The sequence below is a fragment of the Solanum verrucosum genome, unplaced genomic scaffold (genome assembly GCF_900185275.1).
Source record: "Solanum verrucosum unplaced genomic scaffold, falcon-dt-bn FXZP01000060.1, whole genome shotgun sequence".
In the NCBI taxonomy this organism is placed as follows: Eukaryota; Viridiplantae; Streptophyta; class Magnoliopsida; order Solanales; family Solanaceae; genus Solanum; species Solanum verrucosum.
The window spans coordinates 11,305,171-11,326,242 of record NW_026020129.1 but is presented as its reverse complement, the minus strand read 5'-3'; the positions used below and the strand labels follow the sequence as shown (position 1 = coordinate 11,326,242).

General features: G+C 29.0%; 1 protein-coding gene across 1 annotated transcript; it reads left to right on the top strand.

The window, feature by feature from the left end:
* Positions 1-8,016: 8,016 nt before the first annotated feature.
* Positions 8,017-12,001, top strand: LOC125826849 (protein KINESIN LIGHT CHAIN-RELATED 1-like). Its single transcript, XM_049506191.1, has 3 exons — positions 8,017-8,837; positions 10,029-10,937; positions 11,509-12,001. Exons 1-3 carry the CDS (start codon positions 8,176-8,178, stop codon positions 11,741-11,743), a joined length of 1,806 nt encoding a protein of 601 aa, XP_049362148.1. The 5' UTR covers positions 8,017-8,175; the 3' UTR covers positions 11,744-12,001.
* The last annotated feature ends 9,071 nt before the right edge of the window (positions 12,002-21,072 follow it).

The following is a 21,072-nucleotide window of genomic DNA, read 5'->3' as shown; positions in this document are numbered from 1 at the left end:
TACATACCAATACAAAATTAATTAAAAAGACACGATTCAGAATTTGAACTTTATGAATTTGAGATCATGATTTTACCGCAACTTATTTAATTTATCGAGTCCCAATCAATTATTTTATTTGCACTAATTTAGTGACTAAGTTTTCCCTGTATTTTCGTTAATGTTGAAAGTATATAATTAATACAAAGCCAATTTTGCATCATTATTTGGTAAATAAATCCAAGAAAAAAGGAAAAATAAAGTGGGAAGATGCTTTTAGGTGATAATGAAAAGCAATTTTGTACTAAAACATGGATTCGTGCCTAACTTAATTATTGTGGCCTACATTTATTTATGCCAAACTAGATACACTAAAGTAAATAATGATTAATGATCAAGGAATTTTATCCAAAAATGTGCAGTTTTAGTTGAAAAAGTCCATTAGGTAACCGGTCTGAGGAAGATAAAGTATACACAGACTTTATCTCTATCTAGATAGAGAAAATGTTTCTAATATCCTCCCTCAATTTTGTGAGAATTCCAAATTATGCAAAAATCATGCGTGAAAAAATGTGATCTACATGTGTACTGAATTAACTCGGAAAATGAATGAATCTGAAATATACGTCAACTTAAATCAACAATGACATACTCAATATATTTTACAAGTAAAATCTAAAGAAAATATGATGTACGTACACAAACTTTACCTCAGACTATACGTTAACTTAAATTGTATTTTAAAAAATAAATTGCTATCATATATAAATGATAATGGTACGTAGTAATTGACACAATAAGTTAGGCCATTTTTATATATGCATGGATAGTTGACTTTTATATTAAGGTGACAAATGAATTGAAATGCATTTGTGAATAATTTCAAAAAAGACATCGAGTGAAGTTTGTACAAAGACAGACGCACTAACTAGCTAGTAATAATTTACGTAAAAATTGTGAACTAAATACAAAAAAAAATTGCAACTATTTAAGCAGCTAGGTTTTCATCAATTTCAGGTAACTCAAACAAATATTAGCAATACTTTTTGAGAAGTTGCAAGTTTGGTAATATGAAGACTCTTCTTTTTGTTATCTGTCTCATCTTCATTTGCTCATGGCCAGGTGAATAATTTTACAATTATTATTTTATATAATGTTCGCCTAAAATGAATTTAACGGTCAGAATGAATTCATACAATCAATCTCGTTTAGAATATGGACATAATAGTCATATAGTACTACTGTTTTAATTTAATCAACTTGGTTTTCTAACTTTCAAATAATCAATTCATATTTGTTAATTAATTTCAAGTTTTTTGGTTTTCTATAGGTTGCAGCAATGGCATACAAGATGTGGCAAGGCTGCATAGCCTGCAGAGAGAGGTACTTTCTCAAGTAGATCATTTTTTTCTTGGACTATTTGCACTTTAGTTTTCACGCGCTGATTGATATCTGTTTTTTGGACACAATTAATGTCGATTCTTGCAAGAGTTTCTTTTTGGGATAAGACGCTTTCTACTTTAGATGATTCTACTCTCGCCTCTCGGCCTGAAGGATTGAACCCCTTGATCTCTAATTAAGAATGAAAATCTACTTATCGTTCCAATACATCTTTTAATGATATATAAGCCTGTATTATAATATTGTTATAGTAATGAAAATAGATATCTACCTTGTTTTGCTCTTCCTTTCGATTAATGGTAAGTTTTATTGGTTATCATCTGTCAGTGTATATAACTTAATCATCGACTCGCCCCTTTCTTTGTTGTTAGGTGATTAACCAAATGAATATGCGCAAGGTTTTAGAGGTGGATGTGATGGTGGACTACAATGGTGGAGGTGGAGCAAATACTGCGCATACCCCTGGCAAAGGGTACCCTCCTAAAGGAGCCAATAATTCTAATTAAATTTAAATATCATAGTACTATACTATATAAGTTTATTTAAATTTAAATAAAGATATCATGTATGTTATGAGGCAAACTAAATGTATCTACTATATATTGTGCTTTATCAGTTACTATTATTATGTATGTGATTTGCAATTTATATATGTATTATCGTAGTTTTGCCATTTCAATCTAATATATCAAAAGGGCATGTCCCTTATAAACATGTACCAATTGGATTGTTTGCCCATTGTCAAGCCAACTATGAAATCTATTAACGTCTCTTTAATTATACATAAAAAATAAAAATAAAAACTCCTTATGTCTCGATTTATGTGATATTTTTCATTTTTTGAGAGTCAAACAGTTTAAGTTTGGCCGAGAATTTGCACATGAGATCTTCAATTTTTTGAAATGAAATTTATATATTTGTAAACTATGTAAAAAGTGCTATAAGTCACAATAATTAATAATTCAAAATGTTTAAAAAATTTATGAAAAACTTATGGTCAAAGATAGACTTGTTTGAATCTCGAAATCCGAAAAATGTCACATAAATTGAGACGGGGAGTAATCAGAAAGTGTAATTAAAATTTAAAGTGATGATATTGATGAAGAGTCAAAAATAGATTTTTAAATCATAATTAGTGAATCTTTTTTCTAATTTTTTTTGTAACTATAGTTAAGATGCTGGTCAAAATTAATGTAATCTTTGACTTAAATTTTCAAATATGAAAATGTTTGAATTGGAGAGAAGCCAAATTCAACTTTATTCAATTACTAGGAATTTATTAAATTACAAACTTATCAAGAAATTATGTAATTAATGACATTCACAATAGAATGTATTTATAAGACATGATTTTACCAATTTCAAGTCATTCAAACAAATCTTGCCAACAATTCTAAAGTATTTTAAGTTTGAGAAATTGCAACTGTGTGGTAATATGAAGACTTTTCTTTTCGTTATCTGTCTCATCTTCATTTGCTCATGGCCAGGTGAATTAACTTTACAACTTGTTTTCTTAAAAAAAGAAATCAAACATATTTTTATTTTATATAATATCGGCTTAAGATGAATTTAAAGAGAATTCATATAGTTGATTTCAATTAACTTTGAAATGGAGAATTCAAATTGATTTTGTGTATTCTTTCTATAGGTCACACCAATGGTATACAAGATGTGGCAAGACCAGAAGACCTACAGAGAGAGGTAAATTTCTGAAGTAGATCAATTTTTTTATATGTATAAAATTATTTGCACTTTGTGAATGCTGAATAAATATATGAATTTCAAAAATGGTGGGATGGTATTCATCTGAAGATCTAGAATTCAAGATCTGTGTACAAAATTATTATGTTGGGAAATAAATTACTTTAATATGAGATTTTTAGACAAATTCAAACATAATCGAATCTCAATATAAAAATCAAAATAAAGAAACATTCAAAAAATATATTCAGAGTTATTTATCTCAATTCTTGCGCTTCAAAAACTTGACAAGGCTATTAGGTTTGTACCATTCATATGCTAATAGTTTTTTGTCCTCAAGTGATGTTCAATACATATTTGAGATTCGATTAATTTAAATTCATGTTAGAAGTTTTTACTTTAAAGTAAAACACTCTTTATTAAGAGTGAAGAAATGTATATTATCATCTATCAAATCGGTATAGATAACTTAAATTATTTTCTTCGTCTTTTTGTTAGGTGATTGACCAAATGAATGTGCGCAAGCTTTTACCAATGGATGCGACAGTTGACTATGATGAAGCTGGACCAAATTTTAATCATACCCCAGGCGGAGGATACCCTCCTATAAGAATCAAAAATGCCAATTAATTTTTAAATGTATTTTCTATATATATAAAACCTTAAGCTGTATGTAATGAACTCTCAAATCTATGTAACCGTTATCAACTTCTAAACTATATTAATAAGTTTAGAGTTCAATTATAAATCCTCGTAAAAGAAAGTGGACGAAAAAAATCAGACTTTTAACTAGCGTTTGGTTACAAATTTCTACATATTCTTGGCAAATTATTTTTGGGTAAAGTTTCACCATGCGTTTGGTCATGAATTTTGAGAGAAATATTTGACTGTTTCAGAAAATATGATTTATATCCATAAGTTTTAAAAATTATTCAAAATACCTTTAAGTTTGTATTATCATTTTATAATGAACATGTTTCGTTAAAAAATAACCTTATAACATAAGTGATAGCAATCAACAACAATAATAAAATAACAAAATAGCAATATGAAGAAATTGGGTAGATAATTTTTTGTTAGAATTAATAAATGATGGTTTTTTTTATAAAATATAAAAGTTTGGGGGTAATTTTTAAATTTTTTAAAATATCCAAATATTAGAACTTGACCGAAATACTAATTTTTTCTAGTAATTGAAAACATAAGATATTTGACAAATATATTTGCCAACTAATAGCAAGTTGTATGACCAAACACCATTTCTCAAAATTTTCCTAAATATATTTATAGCCAAATGGATTCTTACTCAATATTTTGCATAAGTCTAATTTACTCTCATAAATCATATTTATCAACTTGAATCTCAAACATAATTTCTTAATTTTATTTGGTATTGAGCTGCTTTATGCGTCAGAAAAAAAATCGATTTTTTGTTTTTCTTATCAAAGGTAGTTTACAAGATTTCAATGAAAATAAATAAATGTAATGTTATATATAAAAGTAATTCAGAAGGCATGATCTTCCATTTATATTTTATTAAGGGATCTTCATAATTTGATTTGATTCAGTTTTAAATAAAATTAAAATTAAATCAATTATACATAAAAAGAAAAATCAAAAAGTATAATTAAACTTTAAAGTGATGATATTAATGAGGAGTCAAAAATAGTGGAAAATGAGATTTTTTAATTAAAATTGGTGAATTTTTTTCCTCATTTGTTATGTAACTATAGTTAAGAGACTGGTCAACATTAATATAATCTAGGACTTAAAATTTCAAATATGACATATGTCACGAGGAAGGTGTGAATAGGAGAAAAACCAAATTCAACTTTATTCAATTACAATCTTATCTCGTTAAAAATTTATTTAATTACAAATTTATCAGGAAATTATGTAATTAATGACATCCACAGTACAATGTATTTATAAGACACTTCAATACTCTCAAACAAATCTTGCCAACAATTTTAAAGTATTTTTAGTTTGTGGTAATATGAAGACTCTTCTTTTTGTTATCTGTCTCATCTTCATTTGCTCATGGCCAGGTGAATTAATTTTATATTTATTTTTTAATTCAAAAATTAACCTGTTTTTATGTTATATAATATCGACTTAAGATGAATTTAAAGAAAATTTATATAATTGATCTCAATTAATTTTAGAATCGAAAATTCAAATCGATTTTGTGTATTCTTTTTATAGGTCGCACCAATGGCATACAAGATGTGGCCTTGCCACAAGTCCTACAGAGAGAGGTAACTTTCTCAAGTAGATTATTTTTTTTATATAGATGATTTGTACTTTGTGAATGCTTAATAAATACATGAATTTATGAGATGGTGAGATGATAAGTACTCATCTGAAGATCTAGAATTCGAGATCTGGATATAAAATTATCTATGTTAGAAAATGAATTACCTTAATATGAGAACAAATTCAAATATAATCGAGTCTCAATACAAAAATCAAAATAAAGGAACATCCAAAAAATAAATTTAGAGTTATTTGTTCCAATTCTTGTGCTTCAAAAACTTGACAAGCTATTAGGCATGTATCATTCGTATGCAAATAGTTTTTTGTCCTCAATTGATGTTCAATTATCTATTTGAGACTCAATTAATTTAAATTCATGAAATACATATTATCATCTATCAGATCAATATATATAACTTACAATTATTTTTTCCGTCTTTGTGGTTAGGTGATTGGCCAAATGAATGTGCGTAAGCTTTTAGCAATGAATGCGACGGTGGACTACGATGAAGGTGGACCAAATTTTTCACATACCCCAGGCAAAGGAAACCCTCCTATAGGGGCCAAAGTTGCTAATTAATTTTTAAATGTATTTCTTATATAAAACCTTAAGCTTTATGTATTGAACTCTCAAATCTATGTAACCGTTACCAGCTTCTCAACTATATTAATAAGACTAGAGTTCAATTACAAATTCTCGTAAAAGAAAGGGGATGCGAAGAATCAGACTCTTAGCTAGCGTTTGCCGTTTGACCCCAAATTTTTAAATGTTCTTGGTAAATTATTTTTGGGCGAAGTTTCACCATGCATTTGGCCATAAATTTTAGGAGAAATATTTGACTATTTCGAAAAAATATGATATATACCCATAAGTTCTAAAAATGATTAAAATACCTTCAAGTTTGTATTATCATTTTATAATGAACATGTTTCGTTAAAAAAACAACCTTATAACATAATTGATAACAATCAATAACAACAAAATAACAATATGGAGTAATTTGGTAGATAAATATTTTGTTGTAATTAATAAATGATGAGTGTTTTTTTTAATAAAATATAAAAGTTTGAGGTAATTTTTTTTAAAAAAATACCCAAATATTAGAACTTGACCAAAATAGTAGTTTTTTCTAGTGAAAACTTGGATATTTGACAAATATATTTGTCAAGTAATGACAAGTTATAACCATTTCTCAAGTTTTTCCCAAATATATTTATGGCCGAATGGGTCCTTACTCAACATTTTACATAAGTCTAGTTTACTCTCATAAATCGTATTTATCAGCTCAGATCCTAAATATAATTTCTTAATTCAATATAGGACTATTTTATGTCCTGGCTTGTTCATAACAGTTTCAATAGGACTATATATCTACATAAGATTGGTTTAGTTAGCCTCCTGTTCGATTGGAAAAGATTAACAAACAACTTATATGATTGTTAATTGGTCTAGTGCTTAATTTGAAATCGTAAAAAGATAATCTTAAATTGCTTAGCTAAAAATTTACATGTTCTCTAAAAAACTAAATTAAAAATGGGGGCCAAAAGTGTACTTTTGACAAATTAATCATGGATCATCATAACCTTCACATATCACATTTTCAAATGATAATCCAACGCATGACAGAGATTGCTCTCTTCTTACGAAAAGAAATTCTTTTACCGCGGAGATCCCAAATTATTCAACTTAAAATAAATTATTTTTAAATATAGAAAAATATAATTCTTTTTGATGATGATATCTTCAATGAAATTCTACAAATAAATTCAGTAAACATGTAACATTATATATATATATATATATATATATATATATATATATATAGTAGAGAACTATCACAATAAATAAGATAAAATAGTTTCGAAGCACTTTTTAATTTCTTTATTAACCTCTTTATCATGTAAGAGGTAAAATATGATCTTGCAATAAATTTCTCTAAATACTCCTTCTTAGTGGATCATTTTCTATTTTACACACATATTGAAAAATCATTACTAATTCACACTTAAAAAGCTTCTTGGGAATATTGCAAATAAATGTGAACACTTTTAAAAATAATTAATTATAATGGTAATATAGGAAAATTTTAATTAATATTTTTTTGATTTAATAAGTTGATCAACTGGTATTCCCTATGTCCAACAATAATTATCCACTATTGATTTGACACATCTTTTAAGAAACAATAAATAATATGGATAATATTATTATATTATCCTTTGACTTTTTTTAATTTAATACTTTAAAAAATGCGTTAAATGATAAATAATATTTAATATCAAGGGTAAAATAGATACAAACGTTAAATTATCTCTTGATTTTCTAAATTTGACAAGTATTGTTGGACATTTATTTCTAGTATAGATGAGAACTATTGTTGGACGGAGGGAGTATGTGACAACTATTTTTAGTAAGATGATCAGTTAATATGAGACAGAGGAAGTTTTTCAGATCAGAAAAAAAATCGAGGATCTTAGTAACTCAGTAGGTTTGTTCGTGATGGTTCGATTCCCCACTTTATAATCCTCTCTGTACGGGTCATAATACTTGTCATGGAATAATTGGTCCATGTCATTTTCTAGATGGCCCACTTTTATCTTGAGCCCAAGAATATAGGTGGCCCATTTAGTCGATGGCAGTCCGAATTCTTACCTTACCTTCACCTTCACTGTGTACCTTCTTCTTCAACTGTTTCTCAACTAACACTTGAAAAATACGTTCCAAAAATTTAATTAATCCTTAATTCATTCCCTTTTTTTATAACTCCCAAAATCACCATTTATATATATTTAAACTTCAATTCTACCTGAAAATCCTTTAACATTAATCAGTTAACAATGCCGGGTATAGTTTCCGTCAAAACGCCAGCGGAGGCTCCGCCGTTGAGAATTTCAGTTTCGGAGGAGACAAATGGACGGGTGGATAGATCCGAACCTGTTATCCCGAAGAGCAACTCTCCGGCGCCGAGGAGACCTCCTTCACCGTCTCCGTCAACTTCACGGGCTAAGCCATCACCGGATCGGAGCTCAGGGAAGAAGAAATCTCCACCGGAGAAGGTTGTGATTGATGAGTCGTCTCTTGATAATCCCGATCTAGGACCGTTTCTGCTGAAGTTAGCGCGTGATACGATTGCTTCCGGTGAGGGACCGAATAAGGCGTTGGATTATGCGTTAAGAGCTGCGAAGTCGTTTGAGAAATGTGCGGTTGACGGTGAGCCTAGTTTGGATCTGGCTATGAGTCTTCACGTTGTGGCAGCTATTTATTGTAGTTTGGCTAGGTTTGAAGAGGCGATTCCGGTGCTGGAAACAGCGATTAAGGTGCCAGAAGTTTCGAAAGGTGCAGATCATGCGCTTGCGGCGTTCTCTGGGTATATGCAGCTTGGTGATACTCATTCCATGCTTGGACAGTTGGATCGGTCGATTGAATGTTACAAGGACGGTTTGAAAGTACAGATGGAAGCTTTAGGAGATACAGATCCGAGAGTAGCTGAGACTTGCAGGTATTTGTTAGTTATCATAACGTCTCTTTGTTCCTTTTAATATGAAATTGTAGAGCTGAACATAGATAAAGGATTCTTATAGCTGGCCAATTGATAACGCTTAACAGACTGTATCAATTAATATGGAATGCATATTGCACTTCTTTAGTTTTCAGCTGTGTTTATACTGTGAAAGCTATTATCATTTGAAGCATTATTAGGATTCAGTTGAAATATTATCAATTGAAAACAGCAGTAAATGTAATGCAATTCGTACTTATGTAATTCCTATATCTGATTATCAGAGTCAAATTGGATAGATGTGCTTTTTTCCGGTAAGGGAATTGGTTCTTTAGGAAGTCCAGTTAGCAGATCCATCTGATTGAGGTTAATAATTCATCCAACTTGTCCAATGCTATTATAATGTTCTTTCTCTAAGAAAAAACTTTTTGCTGTACTTATAGAGGATAGTCATGTGATTTTCTACAAACTCTTGTCTTTCTGAAATAAAGGTTCTTGCTTTTGCTCTTCTTTTTTCAGTTAGCGGTGGCTATAGGCCTTCAATGTTGGTCATATGTCTTATACTTTTCTTTTCACATGTTATCTGTTAGTTGGCTTTAAACATGTTCTTTTTCCGTAAAATTTTCTTACAAGTAAAACTGACACTTAATATAAATTTTATTTACTGGAATTCGCTGAGATGCAGATAGTGGTATATGTTGGCAAAGGCGGTGCTCATCGATGGCTAGGTGTTATGATGGTAGTGGGGGATTCACTGTTAGAACTGAGGGATACTCATTGTTGCTAGGAATCTTTTAGAGTAGATTCTGGCAAATCATGGGGGGGGGGGGGGGGGGGTTGTTTCTCTTAAAATATATTCAACATTTTGTAAAGACTCAAAGAGATCAATTTCTTAAAAATATTCAATGAGTATTACATGTATTGATAGGTGTTTAGTAAAGTAAACCATGAAACTATATTAGGCTGTTTGATGTTCATGATTGTTGTTTATAAAGAATATCATCAATATAACTATTTCACTGGGATGGCGTTGATCTGCTCAATATGGCTGCTTTAAGTTCACGGGCCTAAATGTCCTTTCTTATTACATTAGCTAGTTTGTGTAACACTCTTCCTTTATAGCTTTTAATTGGCAACTATCTATGTGATTCTTAGGCTCTAACTAAGGCAACTGAATTGTAAATTATGCAGGTACTTGGCTGAAGCTCATGTTCAAGCGATGCAATTTGATGCAGCAGAGAATTTGTGCAAGAAAACACTGGAAATCCATCGTGTCCACAGTCCACCAGCTTCTCTTGAAGAGGCAGCTGATCGTCGTTTAATGGCTCTCATATGTGAGGCTAAAGGTGATTATGAGGCAGCCCTTGAACACCTTGTACTTGCAAGCATGGCTATGATCGCTAATGCACAGGAAAATGAGGTTGCAGCTATTGATGTTAGTATTGGGAACATCTACTTATCTCTGTCTCGTTTTGATGAGGCTGTCTTCTCTTATCAAAAGGCACTTACTGTTTTCAAATCGTCTAAGGGTGACAACCATCCCTCAGTTGCATCTGTCTTTGTAAGGCTGGCTGACCTATACTATAAGACAGGAAAATTGAGGGAATCCAGATCCTACTGTGAAAATGCCTTGAGAATATATGCAAAACCTGTGCCTGGAACGACTGCAGAAGAGATTGCTTGTGGGTTGACGGAAATTTCAGCTATTTATGAGTTATTTAATGAACCCGAGGAGGCATTGAAACTCCTGCTCAAGGCAATGAAACTTTTGGAGGATAAACCAGGGCAGCAAAGTACAATTGCTGGCATTGAAGCACGGATGGGAGTTATGTTTTATATGGTTGGAAGATATGAAGAGGCACACAGCTCCTTTGAAAATGCTGTAGCAAAACTCAGGGCTGGCGGTGAGAGGAAGTCAGCCTTCTTTGGGGTTGTTTTGAATCAGATGGGATTGTCTTCTGTTCAGTTGTTCAAAATAGACGAGGCTGCTGAATTATTTGAAGAAGCAAGACGAATTCTGGAACAGGAGTGTGGTCCTTGTCATCAAGATACCCTTGGTGTCTATAGCAATCTTGCAGCAACTTATGATGCATTGGGAAGGTAATGTCATATTTTAAAATATTGCCTTAAGTACTTGGATGAACCTTGCTGATTAATCCACTAATTTATTACAAATGCATTGATACGTACTACTTTTGCCACACTAATCTGCTGCCAATATTCAAAATTTAAATCAAATGAACATATCTGCCTTGCTATGAGACATGCATATATTTAAAGTAGCATTACCACTATAAGCATCTTCACTTATATATAACTACTCTGATTGATTTCATTTTTAAAAAAATTGTTTTGAGATTTATGATGCTATGTTCATTCCACTTGGAACACGTGTGTGGTGGATTGGATGGAGGTAATGCCCATTGTTGTGAAAAAATTTCTGTTGCTGTGATTCTATTCAACTTGTCTAAAAGGAAACAAAATAGAAGAAAGAAAGGGAGAGACCTCATTATATTCAGTAATGAAAGCTAGATGTATTTCTCAGTTGTGTGATCTCAACTAAATACCATTTCAGTTAGTATTTTGAGATAGGCACACAGAGTTGCTTCAATGGTATCTTCCTTTCAACTGCTTTGTGATGTTCAGCTTATTTCTGTCTTATGTATTGCAGAGTTGAAGATGCCATTGAGATTCTGGAGTATGTTCTTAAATTGAGAGAAGAGAAGCTTGGAACTGCAAATCCTGATTTCGATGATGAGAAGAAAAGGCTAGCTGAGTTATTGAAAGAAGCAGGCAAATCTCGCAACAAAAAAGCAAAGTCACTTGAGAACCTTATCGATCCTAGTTCTAAAACGACAAAGAAGGAGACCTCAAGGAAGTGGTCCGCCTTTGGGTTTAGGAGTTGATTGTGTACATTGGAATGCATTTTCTGTAACATAGAAGATCATGTATAGTGCTAATCTGTTATTTGTGAGGCATGTTGTTTGTTGTCCCTTTGAATTTGCCATTGTTGTTCATTTTCGTTATTGTTCAATTGGTTATTGGTGTGATTTTGAAGGTGTTCTGCCAAGAGTGCAGTTCTTTCTTTTTCTCTCCTACACTCCAGGAAAGTTGAATTTATATGCAGCTAGAAATGAAACATCCATATCTATATGTTTTTTTTTGTTTCTTTTTATGTAGTAGCATTCTATTTTATTTATTTTTTCAATTTTGCGTGATCGCTAATTTATCTGTTTGAAGAAGGTAATTGTCATGAATGGGGGAGTTAAACCGTTTCTCCTATGGTTTTGAATATTTGAGATGGAGAATTTAAGCATGTTTTGCTTTAGGTGATTTTGATAACTCGTTGATTGTCATGTGGCTTGTATAGTGTTAGTCGAAGGTAATGATTTTAATTCGAAAATTGATTAAATGAAGTTCTATTTCGAGTTAACAGTTGAAAACATATCAAAATTATCCTCAAAGCTCTTTATTTTTCTCCTTTTTATCTAAATTATCACTCTTTTCAATTTAACACCTCAATGTTGAATTGACCAAATATTTACTATCAAACGACAACAGATGCATATCGGTCAACTCAACACCTGTATTTTAATACAAATGGAGTGATAGTTAAGATATGAAACACACAAAGTAATAGTTAGGTAGTTAAATAGAATAGTAAATAATTGATGTATAAAATTCACAAAACAAAGCTAGTTTTGTTGTGTTTTTTATCCTTTAACTCTTGTTTTTTTTGTTGGATAGACTTTGAAGGTTGCAACATTGCAAGGATTTTGAAATAATAAATGACCTGCACTCAATAAATATTGTCATGTAGTTTCTGCAGTTTTATGATACCAGCAGAAACACCAGAACAAGTTGCTATTTTCAGAAGAATAACAAGTTTGGTACCTAAAGATCCATAAAGTTACACTTCAGTCCTCATGATAACATGGATTTGTTTACAGGTTCTACTTGGGCTTATTGGACATGTACAAGAAAGCCCATCAACATTTAATTTTGGCCCAAAACATTTTTATTTGTGGAAGGCCATTTGGAATAGGCCTAAACCTTGACAGGTACCAAAGCCCATAGGATTCAATTTCTCACCCAATGCAGTTCTTTATGTTATCCCTTCGGATAAAATTTTCACGGGTAGCCTCGATATCGCTATTTAATTTGTATCTAATTTTTTAAGCTATTTGCACGTCTTTCACTTTTAAAATAACTTTAGATATGCGGTGTATGATTCGGGCAAATTGAAATTCATTCATATCTGAAGTTGTTCTGAAGTGGATAAATTTGCAAATTTTTATGCACTACGAGTATATCTTAAATGGTGGTCTCAAAATTGAGTATTTGTCCACTTTGGTCTCGTTTTTCAAACATGAAACTTTTTTTGTTGTGTCTGAGTCAAGCAAACTGAAGTTCATTCATATCTGAAGTTGTTTTGAAGTAGAGATTTACAAATTTTTATGCACTACGGGTATGTCTTACTGATAATGAATCATTACAAGTTAAAAAAGAAGACGACAATCTCATGTAGAGTTCATCTTTATGCAAAATTTGTTTTCTTTATATGATATCTACGTCATATAATATTATTGGTTTATTCATATATATTATATCGTTCACGCTTCAAGTATCCGTCCCTAGGTGTGCCAGCCGGGGTTCATATTATTTTTTAACAAAAAGTGTAATGTCAACTCATTAACATTTGAACTATATAAAATTAGTAATTAATTATGTTAAGTGTGTAACTTATGTAATTATCTTTTAACCTAATGTATAGTCACAAGGTGTACTAAAAAAAATTTAAGTGGAAAAAGATAGACCTCTCAATGTGTAGCACCAATTCAATGGTCTCTTTCTATTTACCATTTTAGGAAGAAAGCAAATATACAAAACAAAACCAACATTATCATATTCTTACCATGATGTAACATATGAAAATTTTGGTCCATTCATCTCAATTTTAAAAAATCCAAAAAAGTGAGGTAATATTTGGTGCTAATCTTAACCTTTATGAAGACAAAAAAAAAGTGCAATGATGACAACAAAAATAATTGGAGATACAAAAATAAGAGTCAGAATTTAAGGTTTATAGGTTCTAAATTTAATATTAAACATAACTTGTTTTAGCTACTCATTCAAAATTAAGTATTTATACTATATTTAATGAATTTTCTAATGCAAGTACATGGCCTAAGCAAATGTTATTGAATTTGTCTAAATTCATAGTTTAAACTTCTGTTTGACCATAGATTTTGAGGGTAATTTTTTTTTAAAAAAAAATAATTGAAAACATTGTTTGTTCATAAAAATAATTTAAAAATTCATATTCTATCAGTTTTTGGATGAAGTTTCACTTTCACTCAAAAAAATTAATTTTTTCAAGTAAAATACGTGTCCAATACAACTTCAAAATTCAAAATAATTGTTTTTTTTTACAAACATCAACATTTTTTTAAGTGTCAACTATTTCTATGATCAAACGATGCTTAAATCCTTTTTAACATTTTAAGAATTGTTTCATAAAAAGGGGTTGTCTTATTTTGGGTTTATTTTCACATGGTGATTTTTTTGCACCTTTCAATTTGCTACAAATCTACGTGCATTGATGAGACATGTGATAGGTTTTACTAGGTTTTAAAAGAAAAAAAGAAACAATAAGAATAGGGTGACATAAATTGGAGGAAAAAAACATGCTTTAAAACTTCATTGTACCATTATAGACATGTTACTATCAACTCAATAATTTCTAGAATTATTTGGAATGTTTTTGGCACTGATTTTAAAGTGGAATTGGATTCATGGAATATTGGGATTTTGCTTTTTTGATATTCACATGTCAACAATATATTCCTATTTTCTCCTTATCCATCGGAGTTGAATTTAGGGCGAATTCTATGAACATATACATAATTTCGATCAAAATTTAATGAGTTTAACTTTTAATTTTCACCTTAAAACTAGTTTGAGTTTATAATGTTGAATTCATAATTTAAAGTTTGTTGAAAGTTGAGCGACTTAATTAGTGTCAGTAGTAGGAAAAGTAAAATAAAAATCGCAAAACAAGATTTTTTTTTTAAAAAAATCACAAGGTATGACTTGACATAACAAGTTATATGTTGCTTAATTCCTACATAAATTGTATGTAGTTAGATGCATAAGTTCAGTTCATGTAAGGCATAACTTAGTTCATACAAAACTTGTGCCGATAGAGACATAAGGTTAGTTTTAAAATATTATGCTTTAAGAAGTTCATAACCCACAAGTTATATGTCTTACCAAGCTTAGTTTCTATATAACTTATGTCCATGCAAAAAACTGAAGATATTGAGCCAGTTGAACCTGTTTATAAATTTTTAATCTTCGATCATTTTGAAATTATTATAAAAATCACACTTATTTTGAACTCACCGAAAAGATATGACGTCTCCAGTATTGATTCCATGCATGAAAGTAAACGCATTTTGGGTTATCCATTAGAAAGAAAGTGTTGTAAGTAAGTATATTTCAGAGTAAGGTTAAACCAATTTCTATTCAAACTTATCTTAGCTTAAAACTGAAATTAAGTGTTAAAGTGAACTACATGAAATATATTGGATGGACCATTTTTAAGCAAGACAAATAAAATACTCCCCCCGTTTACTTTTACGTGTTTATTTTAGATTTTGCTCCCTCTTAATAAATAATGATTGATATGGAAATTTTACTATATTGTTCATACTAATTGAGGTTAAGTATTAGATCGTCTTAGAAAATGATATGAGAAATATATAAGTCTTTTCTTGAAATGTTAAAATTTAAAATTGACCAGTAAAAATGAATGAATAAAGTATTTTCAACAATTTGTTTTCATCCACCTACAATTGAATAATGATTATTTCCATTATTACATCAATAAATTTTTTAAAAAGGAAATTGTTTGTCCATTTTTTGCATAAAATGGAATCATAATGGATTATTGGTGAAAGGGGACGGTGGCTATGGATGTAAAGGTTCTATGCACATTAATTGGATACAATTTAATGCTATTTTCCCTCCGTTCCACCAATAAAATTATAAAATTATTCGATAGTGTTATCGGTCTTTTTGTTATAGTAGAAAAAAAACTTTAGAATGACGTATTTTTATATTTAAATTGAAAATTTATGAAATATTGTAAATCTAAGCATACAATATGCACTAACTCAACTGATTCGAATTTATATCATTTATTATAAAGGGAAAGCATGGTAGAGCTCATATTCATTTCATCAAAATAAAAGTTGTATACAAATTGATTGGTCACAATTAATGCTCTTTTCCTCTTTGCAGTTTTCAATTTAATATGCATTTTGTGAGTCAATTTGAATTCACATAGTATACAATTTATTAAATTAAAAAGTTTTTTATCAAATTTATTTTTATTTTCCTAATTTAGATTCAAAAACTAAGTATAAAAAGATCTTTATCTATTCCAACAATTAATGATTTTATGCATTTTAAATGGGCACAATTAATCAATGCTCTTTTCTTCTTTTCAATTTTCTTTCATCTAGTATTCGCATTATATCACTGACTTAACACTTTGTTTGGATGGTTATTGCGTATTGTTTCATAATATATCATAGATATTATATTGTGTTGTATTTTATTATACTCGTGTCTTGTTTTAATAAAGACAATGTTTGGATAAATTGTATCGTTCTCCATCGTTACATAATGCCACACATTTATAATTTGAATGATAAATCTCCAAAAAAAGTAGGGTACGAGGTAGAGCTACTGTGAAAATGTAGGATAAAAGATGAAATTTATAATTATTAAATAATAAATAAAAATAAAATGAGAAGAAAATATTAAAGTAAAGACGCGATCACACCAAATCGGTCGTTACATAAAATAGGTTTTTTCGTTGTTACCTAATAATGGATTTAAATGATACGATACACTAGTATTTAAGCATCAAAACAAACATTGTATTTAAATTAACAATACAATACAACAGGTAACCATCATCCAAACAAGGTATATAATCAATTTGAATTCACGTAGCGTAAGACTCATCAAATGAGAAATAATATCAATCATGAATCTTTTTTATTTTTGAAGTTCAAACTAAAAATCTTTAATTCCGTCCCACCCAAGTAAAGATTTTATGCAATATTATTTGGGCTCAATTGATGGTCTTTTCCTTTTTTCAATTTCCTTATATGTACTTTTATTTATTTGGTATTCGATTTCTACTCAGTCGACTAATTCAGTCATGTGTCATTAAACATCATTATAAATAGAAGCATTCTTGCAACAAATTTACTTATTTTGAAAGACTTGTGCTCAAAATTTCTGATTAAAATTGAAGGAACACATTAAAAAAATTCATTTAATTAATTTCACCAACTACATACTTCATAACTAACAAGTTAATCAGAATTTATTATTGTTGTCAGAGAAATGAAGACAGTTGAGTTGGATTTCTCTTAAGTACTTAAAGTACGTACTTATTTTTTTGTCACTCTCTTAGTATCAAAAATGTTTACGCAAATGCATTGAATATTTATCCAACTGAATTTGGATGTTCTTGAAAGTTTTAAGAGCTCGTTTCGATTAGTTGGTTGTAAATAACTAATGAACATCAATGAAATTTTATAAATAAATTAAATAGTTATGAGTATAAATATAACCAGTATATATGAGGCAAAGCTAGAGGTCAAGGTACGAGTTCAGTTGAACTCAATAACTCTCGAGCCATAATAAAAAATAAAGAAAAAATGACGAACTAAATAGATAAAAGTTGTTCATTTAATAATACAATAATTAAGGTTTATGTTTTCGAATGGAATTAAGGGGTTAACCATTTAGACATGAATACTCTCTCCGTTTCATTTTAAGTATCGTTTTAGCATTTTTTATGCCCATTAGAAAAAATTAATAAATTCAAGCAATAATTTACTAAACTATTCTTATTTAATAAAGATAATTTTTGTCCTTATTAATTAAACATCTTATATAATTATTTATCAGAAATCATAATTTTTTTCATATACTTTAAATTTTGAATCTGACATCAACGATACTAAGTACATTTTGTAACACATGAATTGTAATGCCTAAGCATTTGAGTTTCAAAAAACATGTTGAAGCAAACTCCTTAATGTCTCAACTAACTTATAATAACTTCACAATGGCAGGTTAAATTTGTCCTTATATTATTAATACTTAAATGAAATAATTACTTATTTTTGTCTTGTTGTCTCCTACTTTCTGTTCTGCCTACACTATATTTAGTCATAATTTTTCGGTTTACAGTTACACATTTGCAAACGTTACATATATTGTCACCAAGTAAAACAAAAAAATAAATTTAAAAAAAAACGTTACACATTGCTCAAAAGGTCAATGAAGTAATTAATGACATAATAATAATTTAATTAGTGTTTGGTGATTAGTAGTACATAGCTAATTAAGGATTTATTAGTTCTTCTTGTTAGATTAAATGGGTAGAACAGTCAAAAAATAGTTAAATATCCTCCTTTCACGTATTGAATAAATCTTAATATTATATTTTGACTTAAAATACCCTAAACATATTGACTATTTGACTAAATGAGACGTTATAAGACTAACGATTAATTAGACAAGATGTGAATTTATAAAATTTGTATACGAGTGTATGATTAGTCCAAATATTAAGTCAACATGATACAATTATTTCACTCATATGTATTGATCCGACCTAATCATATAATCAAATTTGAATTTTTGAAATTTTTTTAACTTCCTTGATGAAATTTTGGTCCAAAGTCAAATATCATTCTTGTATAATCTAATAATTTCTGATTTTTTTAAAGCTATCTGATAGATTTTGGTCAAAAGTCAAACACCATATTTGTATAATTTAATTTCTGAAATAATCTCAAAATTTCGAAAATTAAGAAGATCAGTTGATTGACTACCTTATTTTTAAGAAAAAAATTATTCCAAATTCTCTTAATGAGATTGTTCCCCCTCTTTTTAATTTATGGTTATTTTTTGTTGTCTGTTGCATGAAATAGTATAATTAAGTTTTAATTCTTTTTATAAGTGTTTCCAAAATAACAAACAATATTAAGTAGAAAATAAAACTATATTTTTATATATGCTTATGTCATTTATACATAGATTTTAAGTAGCTCACGTTCAATACAAGTAACGTTCATCGACTGAACATCATAAAAAATATTGAACACCTTAAGTTATGGCGTAGCAATGCAATTTAATTGTGTAGGATTTCAGTCTCGAAAAAGAAAAAAATTATGATAAAAAGAACTTCCTACCTTAATAATTTCTGGTATATGATATAAATTTGAATTAGTTGAATTAATTAATTATAAATATCAAATGATTAAGTAAAAAAATAATAATATAAAAGTGCAAAATAGAAAGGAAGAAAAACGTCATGCCAATGATTTTCAACACATGATACCTACCACATTTTAAAAATTAATATTTCAAGTTTTCCATTTTTTTTTTTTTTTATTTCACATATAATTCCAATTATATATTTCACATTATTAACATGAGTGAGCAGTTACCAATGGCAACAATTCAATATTCTCAATTTTCCTTGACAAACCAAACACTACATAAAGTCCTGAAATTTCCATTACAACGTTGTCTGCTCGAAAAAATTCCATGGACCCCTCTGTCAGATATTTTTATAATAAATCACCTAATAAATAATTATAAAAATTTATCACTAACATATAATTAAAATATATTCATTTATACAAGTGAGATTAATTAGTAATTTAGAAAATAAGATAAGTTAGATTGTCGATGATCTAAGTTTCTCTTTTACACGCTCTTAAAAATCACGAACAAAAAATCACTATAACAAAAATAACTTTTAGCGGCAATAAATAGACACATTAATAAAAAGTGTTAAAGTTTTTACCGGCATTAGTGAAGTGTCATTGGATTATCCAATGTCGCTAAAGACTTTAGGAACACATACAAAGAATGCTTATAATTACCGCTAAAAATACATATTTAGCGGCAATTGTTAATTAATTGCCGCAAAAAATGATCATGTTTCTCTTTTATACGCCTTTAAAAAATTACGAACAGAAAATATTTGGTACTAATTACCCTTGACACTCTTTAGAAAAACAATTAATTTTATTTTAATTTTGTAAACTTATAGAGTAAGTATTTTGAGACGCACTTTTTAATAATGTTGGCAAGTAATATAAGATGGAGGGAGTAGTAATTGTGCTAAAGTAAAATAAAAATTACTACTCTGTCCATTCTTTTTTAATTTCAATTTAAGCTATTAAAATACTTATTAAAAATATTTAATAATAAAATTTAGTAATTAAATTAGCCTTTATTTGTTTAAATTATTGCACCCCATTCAAGAATTACTCATAATGCTAACTCCTACCAGACTCAAATGGATAAGGATAATATGGATAAGCTTAGCTTTGAATTCAGTGCAAGCTGCAAAGTAAAATCCATGCAAAAATAATTAATTCTCTCTATTTTTCAAAAAAAAAAAATTGCTGAAAATTCTTGAATGGAGTGCCTATAGTGTTCTTCTCTCTTCATTTAACCTTCATTTAATAAACTTAACTAGATTTTGAAGTTTTATTAGAATAAATTAATTATAATTTATATATTCAAAAAGTAATGAATTGTAGATTTTCTCATATTAATATAATAAGAAATTATATCTTAAGTTGTTGGTCAAATATTATGTAGTTTGATTCTTATAAAATAATAAAATAACAAGTATTTCAGGATGGAAGAAATATGACAATGTTTGACTGATCACAAAATCTAAAAAAGAAGAAGAAAGAATCTCAAAATTTATGATTTAAATAAATTATAGTTATTTGTATGATTACAATTCATTTATTAAGTGTAAAATAATATTAATTTTTAACGAAAAAAGTATAATATTTATTTGAAATTTAAATAAAAAAATATAACACGTAAATTGAAATAAATTATTTTTCATTTATTTCTTTTGTTGACTTTTATTTATTCATTTATCTTGTATTTATTGACCAACCAAATAATAATACATGTAATGCAAGGAGAGAGAGGGAGACTTTGCATGCTTTGATTTATTCATTTTATTTTATTTTGGACAAACCAAAATCAACCCCTTCCCCTTTACCCTTTATAAGGCTATCCATCTTCATTCTTTGATTCACACACTCACTCCACAAGTAAAAAAAAATAAAAAAATCAAGAAATTAAAATCAAGAAAAGATTCTTC